Consider the following 22,216-nt stretch of genomic DNA (forward strand, 5'->3'; position numbering starts at 1 on the left):
ACACTTTGTGAAATGAAAGTGTGGCAAATGTTTAGTGGTATTTTTATTGATGTAGTTTGTTTTTGTTAGTGTTGACTTATACATTTTAGGCCTCTAACCCAAGCCAGGCACTGCTATTCCTCTTCTAAGAAACAGGTCAAAGTAGTCAGTTTATCCAGCTCCTGAAAAGGATTTTTCAGGAATGAGGGGGATGATTAGAGAATGTGGATCATCCTTTAATAATTCTGACTGCAACAGTGTTTTGACTGGCAGTGAGAATTAAAGTCCACATTTGACTTGGTGGATCAGGCTGGGCCACATGAGCATATGATTTTATTTAACGTAGTTCAGCGGCCCAAAGAATGAATATAATTCCCACATCTATTTTCTTTGGTCTTCCCCGTGTAGTTGCTAACATACAAAACTTAAGATTTCCTATTAAGAATTCTGAGTTTCAAGTCACTCTTGAAAAATTTAGCAGCTCTGTTAACCCAAGGTCCTCATTGCTTCTGACCTGAGGGTTGGGGCTGACCCGCAGCCCCTCCTTAGGCAGTGGTCACACTGTCCTCCCACACAGTTATCATCTTTGTGGCATCCTGACCCAAATGCTGAGTGTCTGTTTTCCTTATCCCAGCTGCCCTCATGCATCTTCATCATTTGATTGGCCTCTTTAGGCTTTTGAATTTGCAATACCTCATTTACACTATGGGAACTGGTATAAGTGTAGTTGTTACTTAATGTCAAATTGGGAATGGGGCTTAGAGGAGAGAAGCTGAAGAGGCCATATTGCTTAGACTGAGCCTTCAGGTGGGGCTGTGGTGTTCCCAGAGATGGCATTATTTATGTGCTTCTTTAAAAAATAACCAAAGAAGATTCTTCTTGTCTCTTGTCTCTAGTACCATTGTGATACAAAGGCTTCTGAGGGGCTAGCCTCAGATTTTGTTCATTTCACGAATATTGCTTGAGCATGTGCTATAGATGTTATGGGGAGCATTGGACAAGACAGGTGGAGCTTTGCCTTCCTAGAACATACACACTAATTACATATTTAAAAATGTAATTGGAATAAGTGCTATTAAATTTCCCCTGATAAAGCTTTAAAGCATATTTATAATCGTTGCTTGAAAAAATATAATTCAGTGATCTTTTAAAATTTGTTTTAAAATATTTTAAAAGGAAAATCCTTGCTATTAAAGGAGGAAAATCTTTGCTATTAAATAGCAAAATCTTGGCTGTTGAAGGAGAAACATAGTCTGCCTAAACTTTTATAATTTTTTTTTTTTAAAGAGACAGAGTCTTACTCTATTGCCCAGATTAGAGTGCAGTGGCAATCATGGCTCACTGTAACCTCCAACTCCTGGGCTCAAGCAAGCCTCCCACTTCAGGTTCCCAAAGTTCTGGGATTATAGGTGTGAGTCACTGCACCTGGCCTTACTTTCAAACTTCTTGATTACATGGATAAAACTAAGTAAAAGTTCATGGGAGTTGAAGTTATGACTACTTTCAGTCATAATTTGGTACACATGCCCTACTCCCTCCTACTGCCCCCACTCCCTTCCCCATTATCTGGATTAGTCAAGAGTTAAATACAGAGGTAATCTCTTTTCTTCCATGTTGGGAGACCCTTTGAGTAAGAGATTATCAACCTTATTTCATCTCTGCCATTTGATTGTCAGGAAATTATTCACATGAATAATTTATTAAACTTGCAGGAAGAAAAGGGACCAACCTTATTCTCCTGGTCATTCTTTGGTAGATATTTGGAATAAAATAATCACACCAACTGTGATTGGGTAGATCACATTCCATATTCTCCTGTGAGTCTCAGAAGATGCTGTAGCAAAGAGATACAGGGACAAGAAAATTAGGACATGACCATCTCATCTTTATCCTGGAGAAAGGGAAAGTGGAGATTAATTTGGTGGTAGAATCAAAAGTAGTATTTATAGTTTAATTGCTTAAAGTAAATATTGGTAAAGTTGTAAATTCTGAGATAATACTGCCCCCTGTTATTCATCTTGTGACAAAGTGGTATTGATAACAATGATTAGTTCTAAACAATCACTTTAGTCTTATTAAGTGTTCAATTTTATTTTTGCATATGTATGTAGCACATGCTTATAGAAAATTTGGAAAATACAGGAAGGCATGTAAAGAAAACAGAGTAGGCTTTGTTGTCCCATCCTGTGTGCTGTTTCAAATTGCCATGCTCTTCCGACAGTATTTCTGTATGTGCATTTACCTATGTAGATTTTATAAAACTAATCATGTTCAGAAATATAATTTTGTATTAAAATTTTTTTATTCATTTTATCATAAACTTTTTTTATTAACTAGCCTTTGAAAAACATAGTTTTGATGGCTGTGTAATGTTCCATTAGCTGAGTGTGCCATATGTATTTACTCATCCTTTGTTGTTAAACATGTAGATTACTTCTAAATTTTCAATATTGCGAATACTCTTGCGGTGAACATCATTGGACATAAATCTTTAACCACAATGTTGATTATTCCCTTAGGATAGAGTCCTAAAGAATGCCCATTGGGTTTAATTTGCAGTCCACACAAAGCAAATAAAATCATGTTATTTAAAAATGATTGCTTTCTATTAAAGAGATCTTTAAACTAGAGGTAGTTTCAAGATTATATTATGCTTAGATTTATTAAATAATGACCACATGCATGTGCTCTAATATGGCATTCTTTCTATTTTATTTTTGGCAAGTGAGGTTTAGTCTTAAGAAATTGAATTCTGTATGTTGTGTTTTAGTTTTTGAGGCGCCTCATTTCATAACATTTCACTTTTCTGTTCATAGTCTCTTATATGTGGTCCTTCATTTGACATAGCTTCCATTATTCCGTTCTTGGAGCCACTTTCAGAAGACACTATTGCCGGCCTCAGTGTCCATGTTCTGTGTCGTACACGCTTGAAAGAGTATGAACAGTGCATAGACATACTGTTAGAGAGATGCCCGGAGGCAGTCATTCCATATGCTAATCATGAACTGAAAGAAGAAAACCGGGTATGCTTTTTCAGATTATGTTTTTAGGCTTGATCAGTGATAATCAGATTTGATAACCTCATTTCCTTTCCTGCAAAATGGGGACAATTTATGCTAATCCAACCTCATAAGGCTGTATGGGTCCATTGAGCATATATGTTTAATACGCTATGTGTTTTGAGTACTATTAAATGCTGTTAAAATATATGGAGATGGTATATTATCATCATTAAACATCTTTTGTTTGGAGATGAAGTAGTTGATTACCTGAAGATTTGGGAACAGTATATGATGTGAAAATATTTTCTCTGCTATACGGTTTTTAGTTTAGAAATCAGAAGAATTTTGGACCTTAGTTGTTTTTTTCTTCATTCCTTCCTTCTTGCCACATAAGAGATGATAACGGGATATGTCTGTTACTTCTTGAAAATAGCCATGTACATATGTACAATATATGTATTACTGGGTTTTCAAGTTATAAACCTGACTTTTATGTTATAGTTAAGGCAGAAGACTGGCTGCTGATATAACTTGTGTTATAACAAAGTTAGCTGCCTTAGACAAAATGATGTATTTTTGCTCCGTGCTTTCCTGCACAATCTTCTTATTCTCCTTTGAAATCTGAGAATAAAATGCATCAAACTAAAATTTATTCATTTTTTCCTAAGATAGACTCTGTGGTGGAAAAAACTGCTGCCTGAACTTTGTCAGAGAATAAAATGTGGTGGAGAGAAATATCAACTCTACCTGTCATCATTAAAAGGTAAAATGATTTTTTTTTTTGCTTGATTATAAACTTAAGAGTTTCAGTTTTAAATTTGGTGAAGCCTTCTTTCTCAAGTATTTTCATATGATTCTCAAGTGAGACCAAGGGCCTTTCAGAACCGTCTGGGGAGCTTATTTTCAGCATTCACATACCCCCCCCTTGACATTTGATATTGATTTATCTTCTAGTCACAGAACTGATGTTCTTTTGACTTAATCCTTTCAAACACTTAACAAATTATTACAGTCATAGAAAATGACAGCATCAATGTTTTAAAATGTGAGTAGTCATTAAGGCAATTACATCTTTTATCAATGATCAGAGTACTTAATTTACTTCATGTAGGAAGTTAAGATCATTACTATTAAACATAATTACAAGCAAGTATTGATGAATAACAACCTCAAGGATTTAAAAGTTGAGTATCTAAATTACACCGTATTTTACAGCATAGTAGTTATTTGAATTTTCATAATTCATAATCATAAATCTTGGTAGATATGTAATCTGTTTCTGTACTGCTGTGTGTTAATATAGTTGTTTTCCTGATGACAAAGGGTATGGGTATATCAATTGCAGAGCACATAAAATATTAGAAATTGACAGTGTTGAAATTGTGTTTTCCAGCCAAGACAGTTGATTTTTAAAATGTAAGGCCAAGTCAGTGGCCACTGGAGATTATTTTTCTGAAGATCCCCCTTTAATTAAAGCTGTATGCTTGTGATTGGGAAGGGAAAGGGGTGACTTTATTCTCTGTCCTACCCATCTCCCTGATTGCTTTAGGTTTTCAGAAGGTGGAAGTGTCAGGTGTCTGATTGCTTTGCCCCACTTGCATACACTTTACATAATTTATCACTGACTGTTTGTGTTAGTGGAGCACTTTCCAGTACAGACATCCCGCATCTTTACACCTCAGCATCATCATTATCTTAATCAGAAGACTCTTTCTTCATCCTTTTCTGATCCACATCCACACACTCCACCCCAACTCACCCATAATCATTTCTCCAAATGTTGCATTTTTCTCTGTCTTCAAAATATATTTGTGTGCATACGTGTGTGTGTGTGTGTGTGTGTGTGTGTGTCTGTGGCTAATGAGACTAAGTGCCATGTGTGATTTACCTTTATTGGACTGTAGTACCTCAAGAGCTGGCATAGTGTTTTATTCATTTTTCACGTTACACGTTCCTCACCAGCCATATGCCTCTCCTATAGGAAGCATTCTGTAACTGTTCATTGATTAGAAAGGGAGACAGCTGAAGAACTTTAGGTTCATTTCACAGAAGGGTGTTTTCTTAACAGTTGTACACTGAAAAGAGCCCTATATTGGGATCTGGAGAATTGGAACTGGGTTCCAGGTTCGCTACTTACTAAGTGTCCTAGAGCAACCCAGTTTTCTAATGTGGTGAGACTAAATGAGAAGTTCAGGACTGAATCAAAAGTTAAATGTTAGGCAAAATTGCAAGAGGGCGAGGTTGGAGATGAAGCTCAGGGACTTACATGCTTAGGAGTTTGGATTTCTTATCTCTCCAATACAGCGTTTCTCAACCTTGGCACTGTTGACATTTTGGACCAGATAATTGTCCGTGTGTGTGGGGGTTTCCCCTGTGCATTTTAGGATATTAAACAGTATCCCTGGTCTCTACTCATTAGATGCCAATACTACTGCCCGTTATAACAAACAAAAATGTCTCCAGATGTTGCCAGATGTCCCCTGTGGGACAAAATTTTCCTGGTTGACAACTGCCACACTAATGCAGAACCATTAAAACCGGGGTTAGTGGATGGGTTGTTTGTTTTAAGGAAATATTCAGTACTGTTTTTGTAATGAACCATGCTTATTTTTTAAAATTCTGGTACTATGGTAAATTACAAAAATTAAATTTAAAAATCATTTAAAATCCCACCATCCAGAAATTTTCAACCTTTGACAAATATTTTCTAGACATGCTGGAGGATTTTAAGGGTAGAGGTTTACATTTAGATATATCATTTATATGCAACTTGTAGATTTAGGTAGCTGGTGAGTGGAGTGGAGCAAGTAATTTTAACCTTCTCTTAGCCTCAGTTTTCCCAACCCTAAATCAGGCCTAACACCCATTAGTTTACCCTGTTTGGGATGGGGCTTGGATTAAATAAATAAAAACCTCAAAGGATTCTAGAAGGAATTAAAGAGAAGTTATACATGGAAGTACTTTATTAATTTTTAAAGTACTCTATGAATTTAAGATATTGACCTTGTTCTTGGAGTGATAACCTGTATTAGCCCCTCCTTATTTGGGAGAAGAGGAGAATTGGGAAGTGGTGAGATTTTTGTTGACTCTGTAACAACTCCACACTAGCTCTCCAACTCAGTTTTTTTGTTTCTGAGATACTACTTACAGGCTCCACATTTAGGTAAGTAAACTGCTTTGATAGGAAAACATCAATAATTCATATTTTTCACATACATTTTGCAAGCTAGTTAGTAGTTGCCGTTTATTAAGGTCTGATTTTATGTCAGATGTGCATCATTGTATTTTAGCCTAATTTTCACAGGAACTGTGGAAGCTAGCAGACAGTACCACTACATTATAAATGAGGAACCTAGGACTTGGAAGATTAAGTGATTTTCTTAAAGCCACTCAGTGAGTAGGTGGAAGAGTCTGGATCTCTTCCCAAGTCTGTCTGGATTCCAGAACTGGGAATCTTTTCTATAAACCATTGCTGCTTTATTCATTAACTCTTTAGCAACAAAGGCAGTTCATTCTTTTGTGTAAAGAAAAATTTAGGTTGCTGTATATTGGACAGATGACTTTGGAATGGATCTTATGTTTCACTTACTCTGCAAATAGAGTAAGCGATGGGCATGCAACAATCACACAGGGAATGGCAATGACATGTGGATAGAAGGTGTAAGACCAAGTGGATGTTTATTGGGAACATTGTTCATAACTGTCACCCTTCTATTCCAGGAGAGGGCAGCATGTATCTGTTAAGAAGCTGTAGAATCATAAAGTTGCATTTTTTTTTTAATGTATGTTACATTCCTTAATATTAAAAATGTTCATTGGGGCCAGGCACGGTGGCTCACAGCTGTAATCCCAACGCTTTGGGAGGCCAAGGCGGGCAGATCATGAGGTCAAGAGATCGAGACCATCCTGGCCAGCATGGTGAAACCCTGTCTCTACTAAAAATACAAAAATTAGCTGGGCATGGTGGTGCGCACCTGTAGTCCCAACTATTTGGGAGGCTGAGGCAGGAGAATCTCTTGGACCCAGGAGGCAGAGGCTGCAGTGAGCTGAGATCACGCCACTGCACTCCAGTGTGGTGACAGAGTGAGACTCCATCTCAAAAAAAAAAAAAAAATGTTCATTAGAACACCATTGCAGTTTGGGGGAAAAAGCAGTAAATGGTCATGAAAACAGATTTGTGCTTATTAACAACATGAAATGTTACATTAGGAACTAATATGGGAAAACATTGGTGTTTCTTACCCTATCAAACAATCTATAAATTAGCTTTAGTTTAGACTTAGCATTAAAAAGAATATTCAAATGATTGTACTTTTCTTTAGAGGATAGTAGAAATCGATTGCAAAATAACGTAATTCAGCAATGAAATAATGAATCCAAATTTCATGTGGCTGATATAAAATAAACTTCAAAGGATTCTAGTAAGGAAAAATAAGTTACAACCATAAAGAAGCCTATGGATTTAAGAGATTGATTTTTTTTCTTTGAAGTTATAACATTTTGTTACCTGAACTGGCTTTTTTTTTTTTTTGTTTTCCTGAGATGGAGTCTTGCTCTGTCGCCCAGGCTGGAGTGCAGTGGTGCAATCTCAGCTCACTGCAACTTCTGCCTCACGGGTTCCAGCAATTCTCCTGCCTCAGCCTCCTGAGTAGCTAGGATTACAGGTGTGCACCACCATGCCCGGCTAATTTTTTTGTATTTTTTGTAGAGACAGGGTTTCACCATGTTAGCCAGGCTGGTCTTGAACTCCTGACCTCGTGATCTGCCCGCCTCGGCCTCCCAAAGTGCTGGGATTACAGGCACCGCACCTGGCCTGAACTGGCTTCTAATTGGTTGGTTAAGTAAGAAGAGATTGAATGAAAGACAGACTTTCAGTTCTAATTCAGATATTCTTTTCTACACAGAAACATTGTCAATTGTTGCTGTGGAACTAGAACTAAAGGATTTCATGAATGTTCTCCCAGAAGATGGTACTGCAGCATTTTTCTTGCCATATCTTCTCTATTGCAGTCGAAAGAAATCATTGACTTAAAGGTATCATTTGAAAAATACCATAATGGCATTTGAGACTGAATTTCTAAAAATTGAATGCCAAAGTGCAAGTAGAGGAGTTTTTGATTTTATATATATCACACACACACACATACACACACACATATATGATGCAAATGCTTTCAGGCTGCTTACCTTACCATGTAGTGGTAACTATTCAGTTCTTAATTTATGACCTCAATCAATTTAATTGTCTAGAATGTAGAAAATCTTTAAGACATAATTCCTCAAAGAAGCCATGTATTTTTTAAGGTGGGGATTGACTTTTATTCCAAAAAACAACATCAGTTCACTATTGTTGGAGACATGACAATCATTTTCATCCCAAGAACACTTTAAGGAAACATTTTACAAGTATGCTTGAAAGAATGTCACTAACTGGCCCACAATTTTATCTTTTTGATTTTTCCAGATTTTTCTATGTTTTTGAGAAAGATGTTAATGTTTTGCCATGGTAAAAAATTTCAAACCTCATTTTTTTTTGTTCCTTTTCTTGTTACTTTGAGAAAACTCATGCTCTGTTTCTCTGAATCAAATGAAGTAGAAGTTTACAAAGCTAACTTTCTTCTTGTCTAGCTATTAACGTGATTTGTCAAATGCATGTTTTTTTCAGCCAAAGCCTTGTTTCCATTTTTTGTTGATGTGTACTCTTGCTCTTTTAGCTAGAGTATATGTGAAAATAAAGAAATATATCATTGTATTCACAACCATGTGTCTTCATTTATAACTTTTTGTTTAAAACATTTTTAGTTCAAGTTTAGTTCATTGATATTATCCTCTGAATGTAGTTAAGGCTGGGCAGAAATTCTACTCATGTGACATCTGCCATAGGTCTATTTTGAAGCTTTTCTTCTAATGGCAATGTTTATCCTTACCAGGATTTAATCTATAGAATTGTCTCTCAACTCTGCTTTTCTCCAGTTCCAGATAACGTCCTTTAGACCATCTCTTCAGGGGTTCACAAAATCAGATTTGCGTCATTCTATTTTATTTATTTTATTTGTTATTTCCTTCCCTCATACCTTGCCCATTCCCTCTGAATATTAGGTGTGATGTCAACAGCATGTTAGAAGGATCAATGGAAAGGCAATAATTGAAAACATTTCAATGAACCTTAATAGTGTTCCTCTGAGGAGCACCCAGGAGAATATCTGGTCATAGATCTTTTTTTAAATGCAGTTTTATAAAACCCTAATAGTGGTGAAATGATTAGACTGTATGAATCAGTTTTATTACCTAGTGTACAAGTGTCAGTCATGTATCATTAAATAGTCTGTTGATCTTTCCATTTGCAAAAAATCAATAGTTTTCCCTCACAAATGCACAAAGTTGTGTGTTTCCAGTCTTCTTTTAATGTTTATAGTCATTCCAAAGTAACATTCTATTTTACACTTTCACATACATTGTTATGAATCATTGGTTTTTCTCTTTTTTCCACTTATCATCAATTTATTTCATTCAGCCAGACTTGGTGTCTATAGAAAAAGAAATTTTAAGACCATTATTAAAAATAATATATGGTTAAAAATTAGTAGATGGTTCTTTAAATGTATTCTAATTTTTAATGTTACTTTATTCCTGATTCATTTGTATTTTTCTACTTTTTATATGTTTAAAAATCTCTCATTCTATTGCTGCTTTATTTAAAGAAAGATTACTTTCCTCCCTACAAGATCTTTATTAATTGTAAAGGGAAAATGAATAACTTTACAATGGAGACACCTGGCAGACACCACCTTAACCAAAGCTTGAAGTTAACATAACCAGTAATGGAACCAATCAATATCTTGTGCCTCCTGATATGGTGTACTAAGAAAAACACAACATCATGCCATGATAGTCTTGCCAAAAGTGCATAACCTAAATCTAATCATGAGGAAACATTAGACAAACTCAAATTGAAGGACATTCTACAAAGTGACTGCCCTGTATTAAGGAACTATTCAGAGTAAGGGAGACTTAAAAGACATGCCAACAATGCAGTACATGATCCGGGATTTTCGTTTTCTGTAAAGAACATGATTAGGATTATTAGTGAAATTTGAAGATCTCTAGTTTTTAAATCATTGTTACTTTTCTGATTTCGATCACTGTATTGTGGTCATGTACAAGAATATTCTTGTTTTTAGGAAAGATAGTTGTATGTATCTATACACGTCTGTGTGTGTACATATAGAGGGTGAGCATGAGAGGGAGATAGGAAAAAGAATGAGAAAGCCAGTGTGGCTACGCAGATCATTAATATTTGGGGAATCTGCGTGAAAAGTATATGGGAATCTGAAATTATGTCAAAAAAAGTTTCAAAAGTTTCTCTTCATTGAATTAATACGTTGTTATATATTCAGTAAGCAAACTATTGTATTGGATTTGGGTACTTAGCTAGAAATACAGAATATATAGTCCCTGCCTGTAAGAAATTTAAAGCTAAGCAGGCTTTTCTAAGACATAATTAATGTAAACTTGCTCAAAGCTTTATTGGACTTATTTAAAGATGATTCAGACTGATAAACATGGCTACCGATTTTATGGGCCAAAGATAGTTCAAACTATCTTTTTTTATTCAGTCTGCTTCTTTCAGTCTCATGCAATACCTTTTCTCTTTGCAAAAGTCAAATTTCTCTTTAATTTTTTATCTAGTGTTGATTTTTCCTTCATATTTGCTATTCTGTAGTTTTTCCTATAGCTTTAAAAACTATCTTGGCTTTCTTAACCAAGCAGTAATCTCCCTCTTCTTTCACGGTTGTTACACAGGAGGAATCTTCTCTGTGGCTGTGTGTGTAGGGTTACCCTATAGTGCCATACTCTGCATGCCAGGCATTTGCACACATGAATTCCCCAAATGCCTCCATGTTACTTACTCACCATTATTTTTCTGAGCAAGACCATCCTTTGGTGTGGTTTACATGCAACCACATGTAACCACATGGTTACTAGTGTTATTTAAAGACTAATGTTTTCTTTCTCATATTTGGCTCTCTTCACCTTGTTCAAGTTATTGGCATTAAATTTAGTCGCTTGTCTGTTAGAGTCTTTGATATTCTAGTGTTATCAGTGACTGCTCTAATAAAAAGGGCATTAATGGAAATAGTTTTTCATGATGTAAGTTGTTTGTGTAAGACCCAGGAGCAGAAATTAAAACTTTCCATTTGCACTAAAGGTTAACCTTTCAGGGCTTTTTAAATCTTCAAATATATTTACATTTATATTTTCTTCATTTGTATGTTCCCTTTTTCCCCATTTAGGGAGGAAAGACAGATTGGTTTTCTTTACATAATTTCCTCCCTTTGAATTTACCATTTCTAATTACAACAATCCTCAACTCAAAAGACCCAGGAAAGACCAAAGCCTGCAGCCACAGTGCAGGAATCTTACAAAAAAATTGTTCATTTTTCTCCATTTTAAGTGTGTGTGTGAGTGTGAGTGTGTGTGTGTGTGTGTGTGTGCACCTACACATGGGGAGGGTTATTGCAGGGGTTGGGGAGCAGTGCATTTAAATTTTGTTTCTTCCCTGGATCTTTCACAAACAATAATTGGTAAGGTTCCTCCTTCCCTTGGAAGCACAGAAAAGACACTGCCTATTTGAAATTATATTATTTGGGGTTGTCTTGGGATTCTCTTACATGGAGGTGCCACCTAGAAAAAAAAATGTTTTCTGTTAAGAAAGAAATTAGATTCTAAATATGTCTTATGTAAATAATGGCTTGTTTTTTGGTAAATAACTAACATGACTACTCCCTTACATCAGCTTTAGGTATAATTACACATTTGTATTAACTTAGAAATGACTGGTGCTGTTACAAGTACTGGCTGTCAGGAAATGAGCAGTATCCCTCACCATTTAGCAGGAAAAAAAATGCTGTTTGGAGGTAGAGAAGGAAGAAATCAGGGCAGCAGATTCACAAATGCTTCATATTGGGGGAAGTATTTAGGCAAATTAGTTCCTTTAATTATATCTTTTATATATGGCTTCTAGAATTACTACCTGGATATTCACCTTCATTTTGTAGAACGGTATAAGTGGTTTCCATTCCAGCATGAATGTGGTCGGTCACATGGCAGTGGAGTAACCAAATTCCAGGTGTTCTTGGAAACATTTCTAGGGTTTGGTATGTTCCAGGGAAAATGTCAAAGACATCAGAACTATAAACGCCCCTGTGCTTAATTAGAAAAATGACAAATAATGTATAATATTGTATATGAGAGTTCACTCTTGTCATTTGTTAATGTTCAGCTCAGGGATATTGAAAAAATGGATAAATCTGTTTTTTAAAAATTGAGCTCGTTTCTGTGTTTAAGACAGATGGTAAAATGTGGTTTTTGTATCCTAATAAGTCTTTGGTATCCACATCAAGTGGGTGGGAAAGAAAGATGCAATGAGAATGAATTCATCAATCAGGACTACCCACAAACCTCCTGTACCTTGATTCTGGTTTGCCTGTTTGTCATAGCACTGAAGCTATACAAAAGGAACTCAGCTGTGGCCCCATTTCAGCCCTAGCCTCACTTTTGCCTGAATCTATCCTAGCTTGTCTGTGAAGCTTTAAGTCAAGGTAAATAATAAAGGAAGCAGAAAAGGAGGCTGATGAAAACGACAAAAACCAGAGGCACTGGTAACAATAGTTGGGCGACAAGAGTCTATTTCTGCAAGGGTAGAATTGAAAACCTACTAAGAATACAATGTATCTATGTAAAACAAAATGCAGATAACAAAACAGGCTTTCTGCAGTATGCTTTTTGATAACTTCTGCATTTTCTAAATTAGCCCAAAGCATAAGGAAAAAGCATTTCCAGGAGGGCCACTGGCTTCTGCTGAAATCGGTACTGAGAAAGAATAGAAGTAAGATTGAGATGTACAGAGCAGTTGCTTGTCACCTAACTGATCTTGCTCACCTTGGGCCATTTAAAATACAGTACTTAAAACAGGCAGGGCAAGGGTTATAATAAAGTCTTGTTGTGGTCTCTACTCTCATTCATCATTATGTGAACATTCCTATCCTCTTTGTTAGCAATTCCACTCAGTTGCCTTAATCAGGAATCTGTGAGCAGAACTCCATGAAAATTCAGTTAAAAATGCAAATCCCAGGAAGAGCTCAATGTGTAACAAAGGCTAGTGTGTCAATTGAAATTGCTGTGCCTTATATAGTCATCCCTCAGTATCTATGGAGGATTGGTTTCAGGAATGCCCCCATACCAAAATCCATGGATGCTCAAGTCCCTTATATAAAATGGCATAGTTCCATATAACTTATGCACATCCTTCCATATACTTTAAATCATCTCTAGATTATTATAATACCTAATACAATGCCTACATATCATTTCATTTGCATGGATTCAACATAGTACTCAGTGCAGCAGATCCAAGTTTTGCTTTTTGGAACTTTGTGGAATTATTTTTTTCCTTAATATTTTCAATCCATGATTGAATCCTGGATGGGGAATCCATGGATATGAAGCACCGGCTGTACTCTTTGCAGCTTTTTTTTTCATAAGTCTCTCTGAGGAAATATTTTCTTCACTTGTATTAAAACATTTTCAAACAGAGCAAGAGTTATTGCCATGGATAGCTCTTACCTTGTATTGGAAGCTATGGCCGTGAAAATGTACAGTGTGTAAGTCTATTTCATTGCCCATTCCCATCAGATACCAGTTGACTTCATCTCCCACGTGCATTGTGAGGCCTTGTAGGTTTCCAAACATTCTTCCATTAATAGCTAGGGAAAGCATATGGTTTTATGTTACTTTTCAGGATATTTTAAAGCAATAGCTATTTCAAAGAAAATATGATTATTAGTTTAATGTAAAGAATCTTTTTGGTGCAATAGGACTTCTTTTACTACAAATGAGAGAAATGGATACTTTAAAGTCAGTAATACCACACACTGCTTTTCTAGGTACTTTGCACCAAAAGCCTTAATCTTAATTTTGGATTATTTCAAAGGAAATGAGATTTTGGAATTGGAAAATAAATTAGCAAATGATTTTGAGCATAGTCCCCTTTTGGTTTTGAACAGAATTCTACCTGACATACAAAGTGAGGCAGAAGTGGTTTATTTTAAGGGAAAACAAATGAACAGTCTCCAAAATAATTTTATTTGAAAGAGAAAATGATAAAAAAGTAGAAAAATTGTTTTAGAATAATGTAACATACCATGCATTTTATTGCTTTCTATGAATTCCTCATCATCTTTGTTTACTTTCTCTGGGTGATCAGAGTATGTTTTGATGTTGTCATCTAAGTACCAAGATTCATTCTCATCAAAAACTAGAAACAGAAGGGCAAATTCCAGTTTCTTTCTGGGATTGAATACTTTCAAGTAATGTCTTCGACAAACAATCAGGGGGCCAATTAATCCACTGTAGAGATCCTGGAAACAAGGAAAATCTTCAGTAACCCTTGTGAATTAGGTCAGGATTTCAGAGAACTGAGACTTTGCACCCATGGCCTCAGGAATTTTGGAGAGACCAATTGAAGTAGCAGACTTTGCCCAATATGGTACTGCCAATTTAGTAACTTTTCACTTGAAGTAGTTAAATTGGAACAATGGTGAGTAGTAGGTAGGTCATGTGGGTGATGCTGACATAACAGAAATGTCTGCAGAGGCAAAAATTAGCTCAGCTAATGAGCAGTGATTTTAAAAGAATCCCAAATGAACAGTGTTGGTTTGTTCCATAAACTCAAGAACTCTTGAGTGTGAGCCAAGCACTATGGCAGTCCCTAAAAAAATCCATAGATGAATGAAATGTATAATAATAAATAGCACCACAAATACCAGATTTACTCATTCATTTGAGCCAGAACTCTGAATTATCAAGGAGCTACTTCCCCCGGCTCACTCAGGCACTTCACCCACCTATCTATAACTGACTCCATTTCTTTTCTCCCTCCTCACAGTAGAGGTCCTTGAAATTTGCCTCACGTATTACAACGGCCTCCCAACCTCCAGTCTCTTCCCCCTCCAAGCCTTTCTTCGTTCCACCCGAATGAATGATCTGAAATGCAAATATACTGCCATTCTTTGTCAATTTTTCAGTGGCTGTGACCCACAAGACAAAAATCTAAACTTCCCAAATATGATCTTGAAAGGCCTTTAAGCTGTATCATATTAGGAAATGTTAGATTTTTGTCTTGTGTGTCATAGGTAGCAGCATGTTTGCTAAGTAGATTGTGAACAGCTTATTTTCCTAGGATTTTAACATAGAATTGGACCACAGGAAAACACTAACCTCATCTTCCTTCAATTGTGTGTCTATTTTGGGAAGTGTTACAAAACAAATGATTTATATTTTACCTTAACTTGATCCACAGTTGAATAATAAGCCCATGGAATACAAGCAGAATCCTCTGTTCCAGCTCCAGATCTTTCTGGGATTTTCCATACGTAAGTGCGAGTTTCACCTAAATTCATCAAGTGTTAATGGATCTGGTTGTATTTGGTTTATATTACACACACACACACACACACACACACACACACACACACACACAGCCTTGATAACTAGGACCCAGGAACTGGAAATGTCAGTGTAATTAGTTTTTAAAAATTGTGGTACTCAAGATTCTTTTCAGGAATTTAGTTTTAAGATGAACTATAAGACAAAATTTTGTCATTTTGGGGGTTAATTATAATTACCTATAACCCACTTGCCATACCACAAAGCTAGGAGGTGTACTTCCAATATTACAATTTGAAAAAACTTTGCAACCAATCTCTTCTTAACTTGAAGTATGTTTTCCTAATATACTTTTTTCTCTTCAGATACCAAGTGATTTTTCCCCAGTGGCTGGCACCTTTCCCATAATCTCTGCATGTGTGTATCTGGACTATTTTGTGTAATTCCCTCAGCTTTAGCATTGGCTTCCTTTCCTTGTCCTCTCTCATGATCATCCTTAGTGAGTTCATGATTCCTGGCGAGGAGCCATTAGACCTCTTGATCTCTTGAGTCACCAACTTGCCACAGTTACGTTTACCTCCCCCTCCAGTCCATCTCATTCTATCACACCATGTGCTGTTCTGTCACTACTCCCACATACAGGACATAACCACACCCTCGGCCTTGGCATTTTGAAGATGACCAGTTGCTCCACCCTCCTGCTTTGCCAAGGCTCTTACCCTTTTCCCATGTGCTCTAGGCTTTTCTCCAGTCTGATCTGCATTTCCAGTCACCTCAGGGCTTCCTGTGCAACTGCTCACAGACCTCGACTTTTGGCCATGCCCACTCACCAATCCTAGCCACACTCATTTTTCATTCCATTTATTTAGACCACACAATTACATATTCATGCTATCACACTAACCTGCCAGAGTCCGACAGACATTCACTAGAGAATCTAGCAAGACAACAGAGATGGTCTCAAGTGATGTGGTAGACGTCTTACTTTTTCTTCAGGCCTCAATCTGAGCTGTTCTATGTCCTCACCCTTTTTCTAAGCAGAAAATTTCACTAGAATATAAAATATTGATTCACCACCTGCACATATTAGTGTCTTGCCATCTCTGCTTTTACTTATAAGCTGCAAAATAACATTTCCTTCTCTTTTCCACACCCCTTTACAACCTGCTCTTCCACCAGTGGTCAGTGCCCAAAACCTTGGGGTCATGCTTGACTCCTCTCTTCCCTAACACTCCCTAGTGCCCATTTTCCAGCAGGTCCTTTTAGCACCACCTTTAAAGTAGAACCAGAATATGATAACATCTCACCACTTCAGCCACTTCCACCATGTTCCAAATCTCGATGATGATGATGATTACTATTATTTTACCCAGATTATTGCAATGGTCCTTAACTGACCCCAGATTCTGTCCTTGCCCCCTTATGGTCACTTAACCACACATCACCAACAGCCCCTTAAAAAGTGTCCATCAGAACATCAGTCTTAAATCTCGAGTCTGAGGTCCTCTCTACTCCATCTGGCCCCTGCTGTCTCTGGATCTCATCTCTAGCATTCTGTCCCTTGTGTGCTTTTCTTTAGCCTCTGGCTTCCTTGCTGCCGCTCAAACGCACCAGGCATGCTCCTGTCTTCGGGACCTAGAATCAATTCGTGCACAATTACCTGAATTTCATTATTTCTCAACCTTTAGGTGTTTTCAACAATGCCACCTCCTCAAGGAAGCCCTCCTGACCACTCTACCTAAAATAGCACCCTTGCTACACCCTGCTCAGTTACTGAGAAATAGTCTTTTCCTGGAAGCCAGCTTTACAACCAATAGAAGAAAAATATGGTTCTTATTAAAGAAAATGCTCAGCTATGTATATAATCTGTTTACAATTTTACTATGTTTTGTTTTTGTTTTTGTTTTTCGTTTTTTTTATTATTATACTTTAGGTTTTAGGGTGCATGTGCACAATGTGCAGGCTTGTTACATATGTATCCATGTGCCATGTTGGTTTGCTGCACCCATTAACTCGTCATTTAGCATTAGGTATATCTCCTAATGCTGTCCCTCCCCCCTCCCCCACCCCACAACAGTCCCCGGAGTGTGATGTTCCCCTTCCTGTGTCCATGAGTTCTCATTGTTCAGTTCCCACCTATGAGTGAGAACATGCGGTGTTTGGTTTTTTGTCCTTTCGATAGTTTATTGAGAATGATGGTTTCCAGCTTCATCCGTGTCCCTACAAAGGACATGAACTCATCATTTTTTATGGCTGCATAGTATTCCATGGCGTATATGTGCCACATTTTCTTAATCCAGTCTATCGTTGTTGGGCATTTGGGTTGGTTCCAACTCTTTGCTATTGTGAATAGTGCCACAATAAACATACGTGTGCATGTGTCTTTATAGCAGCATGATTTATAGTCCTTTGGGTATATACCCAGTAATGGGATGGCTGGGTCAAATGGTATTTCTAGTTCTAGATCCCTGAGGAATCCCACACTGACTTCCACAATGGTTGAACTAGTTTACAGTCCCACCAACAGTGTAAAAGTGTTCCTATTTCTCCACATCCTCTCCAGCACCTGTTGTTTCCTGACTTTTTAATGATGGCCATTCTAACTGGTGTGAGATGGTATCTCATTGTGGTTTTGATTTGCATTTCTCTGATGGCCAGTGATGATGAGCATTTTTTCATATGTTTTTTGGCTGCATAAATGTCTTCTTTTGAGAAGTGTCTGTTCATGTCCTTTGCCCACTTTTTGATGGGGTTGTTTGTTTTTTTTCTTGTAAATTTGTTTGAGTTCATTGTAGATTCTGGATATTAGCCCTTTGTCAGATGAGTAGGTTGCAAAAATTTTCTCCCATTCTGTAGGTTGTCTGTTCACTCTGATGGTAGTTTCTTTTGCTGTGCAGAAGCTCTTTAGTTTAATTAGATCCCATTTGTCAATTTTGGCTTTTGTTGCCATTGCTTTTGGTGTTTTAGACATGAAGTCCTTGCCCACGCCTATGTCCTGAATGGTATTGCCTAGATTTTCTTGTAGGATTTTAATGGTTTTAGGTCTAACATTTAAGTCTTTAATCCATCTTGAATTAATTTTTGTATAAGGTGTAAGGAAGGGATCCAGTTTCAGCTTTCTACATATGGCTAGCCAGTTTTCCCAGCACCATTTATTAAATAGGGAATCCTTTCCCCATTTCTTGTTTTTGTCAGGTTTGTCAAAGATCAGATAGTTGTAGATATGTGGCATTATTTCTGAGGGCTCTGTTCTGTTCCATTGATCTATGTCTCTGCACCCCACTGTCAACATTAGACAGATCAACAAGACAGAAAGTTAACAAGGATATCCAGGAATTGAACTCAGCTCTGCACAAAGTGGACCTAATAGACATCTACAGAACTCTCCACCCCAAATCAACAGAATATACATTTTTTTCAGCACCACACCACACCTATTCCAAAATTGACCACATAGTTGGAAGTAAAGCTCTCCTCAGCAAATGTAAAAGAACAGAAATTATAACAAACTGTCTCTCAGACCATAGTGCAATCAAACTAGAACTCAGGATTAAGAAACCCACTCAAAACCGCTCAACTGCATGGAAACTGAACAACCTGCTCCTGAATGACTATTGGGTACACAATGAAATGAAGGCAGAAATAAAGATGTTCTTTGAAACCAATGAGAACAAAGACACAACATACCAGAATCTCTGGGACACATTCAAAGCAGTGTGTAGAGGGAAATTTATAGCACTAAATGCCCACAAGAGAAAGCAGGAAAGATCCAAAATTGACACCCTAACATCACAATTAAAAGAACTAGAAAAGCAAGAGCAAACACATTCAAAAGCTAGCAGAAGGCAAGAAATAACTAAAATCAGAGCAGAACTGAAGGAAATAGAGACACAAAAAACCCTTCAAAAAATTAATGAATCCAGGAGCTGGTTTTTTGAAAAGATCAACAAAATTGATAGACCGCTAGCAAGTTTCCTATGTTCATTAAAGAAACATTTGATGATCTCCTAATACATGCCAGATACTGGACTAGATAGGGGGAATTTAGAGTTCCAAGTGGCAGCCTCTGGCCCTTAGAACCACATGTGCTAGAGATAGGCGTGGGAACATCCAGCCACATGCGGTGTGATAGATGTCATCTGAGCTGTGTTCTAGCTGAGCAAGGAGACAGCATGTCTCTGATTCACCCTTGAAGATTCATAGATGTCCACTGCCTTCAGGTTTTTCTCGTAAGCTCTCCTGTGGACTTTTTTTTTTTTAGTACGAGCATGTGCATGTACTTGCATACATACAGACACCTCCTTGCATCCCCTCTTCACAACTACCTCCCTTTTCACTTTCTTGGTCCAGACTCTCTATGATGAGAGTAATCTGTGGAAAGGCTGTACAGCCTGTTAAAATGCACCATCCCCACCCCCGCCCCTGTGAGTACCTGGTAATGTTGGAGTAACTGTAGAACTCTCCGTTTGTACCCCATGGGCATGTATTGAGTAGGGCCTTGTGGCCATGTTTTTAAAGATAATTTTGACTTCGTCTCCAACATCTGCATGAAGTTGTGGACCTGGCAAAAGTGAAAAGGAAGAGTGTCCAATCAGAAGGTCTAACTTAGTAATAAAAGCAAAGATCAGCAAAGATAACTTGTTTCTCTCCCCCATGGGTTTGTGGTATAATACTCTTGGATTTATACTGTGTCCCAGGGAATTTGGAATCAATACACTGGAAATAAAAATGGAGACCATTTGTTTATCTCTTAAGAGTTCCAGGGGAGGTTTGGCCTGAAAGTGCTTTGCAGAGTACTGGTCTAATCATGGTGGGTTGGATATCTGGCCAGGAGTCATTTTGCAGCTGTTGCTATGGGGATACCCCTCCCATTTCTACCCTTTATCCAATCTTAGCTTGTCTCTTGTCTGGTAGGATTTTTGTGCTCCAGCAACAATGCCATTTTGCCTTGGTGTCTTAGTCTAGGGGTTGAGGATAACCAAGCCTCAGGGGAATGCTGATGGTATGGGAACACAGTGGGGTGGGGATGGGAGTGGGGGTCCCTGCAATTGATAGTTTTAAAGAAATGTCTCAAGACCAGTGTTGCTCGAGTTCTAGACATTCTGTCTTAAAGTGAGTCCTAAAAAATTGAAGGCAGCTTTTCCCCTGCTTTGTGTGTGGTACCATTTTTTCTTTTATTTCCTGTTGTAATTTCCTTTTGTGTATTTCTTCTCATAATTAATCATTTATATTTTAATTTTAAAAGTAAATAGCTATAATTTGAGAGGAATGGGTAGGATAATGGGGATAAATTGGTTAAGAATTTTATTAGGGCCAGGTGTAATGCCTCACGCCTGTAATCCTAGCACTTTGGGAGGCTGAGGTGGGCGGATCACTTGAGGCCAGGAGTTTGAGACCAGCCAGGCCAACATGGCGAAACCTCATCTCTACTAACAATACAAAAATTAGCCAGGCATGGTGGTTCATTCCTGTAGTCCCAGCTACTTGGGAAGCTAAGGTGGGAGACTCACTTGAGCCCAGGAGCGGCAGGTTGCAGTGAGCTGATATCACACCACTACACACCATCCTGGGCGACAGAGTGAGCCTCTGTCAAAAAACAGAATTTCATTAGAAAATAGTTTCTGAGAACTTCACTAAAACTACAGGCATCAATTTGATAAAAACAAAATAGATATAATTTCATCAGTATACGGGATAATACATTGTTTCCAAGAGAATAAGTAATATTTTACTATGTCATATTATTTAATAAACATCGGTCTTATTTTATTAGATAACTAATTTTTAAATTTTTATTTGAACAACTTTGATATATGAACCAAGAAAATGACACCCATAGACATGAGTTGACGGTTACTGCAGGTAGCATCACATCATTAACCCACACCTGATAAACTGGAGATATTAACATACCTAGAATTCCCAGATGTTCTTCTTCAGCTTTTCTCTCCACTGGAACACGGAACGTGCTATCAGTATACTGCCGATATACAACTTTCTTGTACTTTGAGCCTATGTAAAACTCTCCCTTATCTAAAAATGCATTTGAAACACTTTAAAAAAAAAAAACAAAGGTTAGTATTTGTCTTAATGAAAATGTAACTTAAGTTTTAAACTTTAAATTTTGAATAAAAGTATAGTTTTTATTAGAGTAATTATAGTAGTTTTTAATCATCACTCTTCTATCCAAGTAAGAATGAATAATAAGACTTTAAAAGTATGTATGGTAGAAAGCACATCTAGCCATTTGAGTGTAGCCATCTGAGTCCTGGCCTCTACCCTGCCACTAGCAAAAATTTCCTCCAGCTAGTCACTGCCTATTGGAACCTCAGTTTTTTCATCCCTAAAATGAGATATTTGAACAGATCATCTCTAAGATTACTTTATAGCTCTAAAATTTTATGAGTCCAATATTTCTGATTTATAGGAACTGAAATGGACATCTTTTCCCAGGCATTCCCTTTTCCTGAAGTTTTCACTTCTTCTTTTTTTTTTTTTTTTTTTTTGAGAAGGAGTCTTGCTCTGTCGCCCAGGCTGGAGTGCAGTGGCGTGATCTCCGCTCACTGCAAGCTCCGCCCCCCGGGTTCATGCCATTCTCCTGCCTCAGCCTCCCAAGTAGCTGGGACTACAGGCGCCCGCCACCATGCCCGGCTAATTTTTTGTATTTTTTAGTAGAGATGGGGTTTCACCATGTTAGCCAGGATAGTCTCCATCTCCTGACCTCGTCATCCACCTGCCTTGGCCTCCCAAAGTGCTAGGATTACAGACGTGAGCCACCGCGCCCGGCC

At 37.5% G+C, this 22,216-nt stretch overlaps 2 protein-coding genes across 2 annotated transcripts in view; one reads left to right on the top strand and one right to left on the bottom strand.

Moving 5' to 3' along the window:
* HPS3 (HPS3 biogenesis of lysosomal organelles complex 2 subunit 1) overlaps window positions 1-8,740 on the top strand; it is a 43,669-nt gene extending 34,929 nt beyond the window's left edge. The window contains exons 15-17 of the mRNA XM_003256250.3: window positions 2,796-3,002; window positions 3,654-3,744; window positions 7,886-8,740. Coding sequence (XP_003256298.1) covers window positions 2,796-3,002; window positions 3,654-3,744; window positions 7,886-8,013 — 426 coding nt within the window. The 3' untranslated portion in view covers window positions 8,014-8,740. The remainder of the gene's footprint in view (window positions 1-2,795; window positions 3,003-3,653; window positions 3,745-7,885) is intronic.
* The window catches only part of CP (ceruloplasmin), a 50,909-nt gene continuing 36,969 nt past the window's right edge, over window positions 8,277-22,216 (bottom strand). Inside the window, exons 13-19 of the mRNA XM_030822700.1 lie at window positions 21,342-21,481; window positions 19,861-19,989; window positions 15,326-15,432; window positions 14,185-14,401; window positions 13,608-13,747; window positions 12,016-12,190; window positions 8,277-9,508 (exon numbers count right to left, since the gene is read on the bottom strand). Coding sequence (XP_030678560.1) covers window positions 9,492-9,508; window positions 12,016-12,190; window positions 13,608-13,747; window positions 14,185-14,401; window positions 15,326-15,432; window positions 19,861-19,989; window positions 21,342-21,481 — 925 coding nt within the window. The 3' untranslated portion in view covers window positions 8,277-9,491. The remainder of the gene's footprint in view (window positions 9,509-12,015; window positions 12,191-13,607; window positions 13,748-14,184; window positions 14,402-15,325; window positions 15,433-19,860; window positions 19,990-21,341; window positions 21,482-22,216) is intronic.

Source organism: Nomascus leucogenys, chromosome 11, assembly GCF_006542625.1.
Source record: "Nomascus leucogenys isolate Asia chromosome 11, Asia_NLE_v1, whole genome shotgun sequence".
Classification (NCBI taxonomy): Eukaryota; Metazoa; Chordata; class Mammalia; order Primates; family Hylobatidae; genus Nomascus; species Nomascus leucogenys.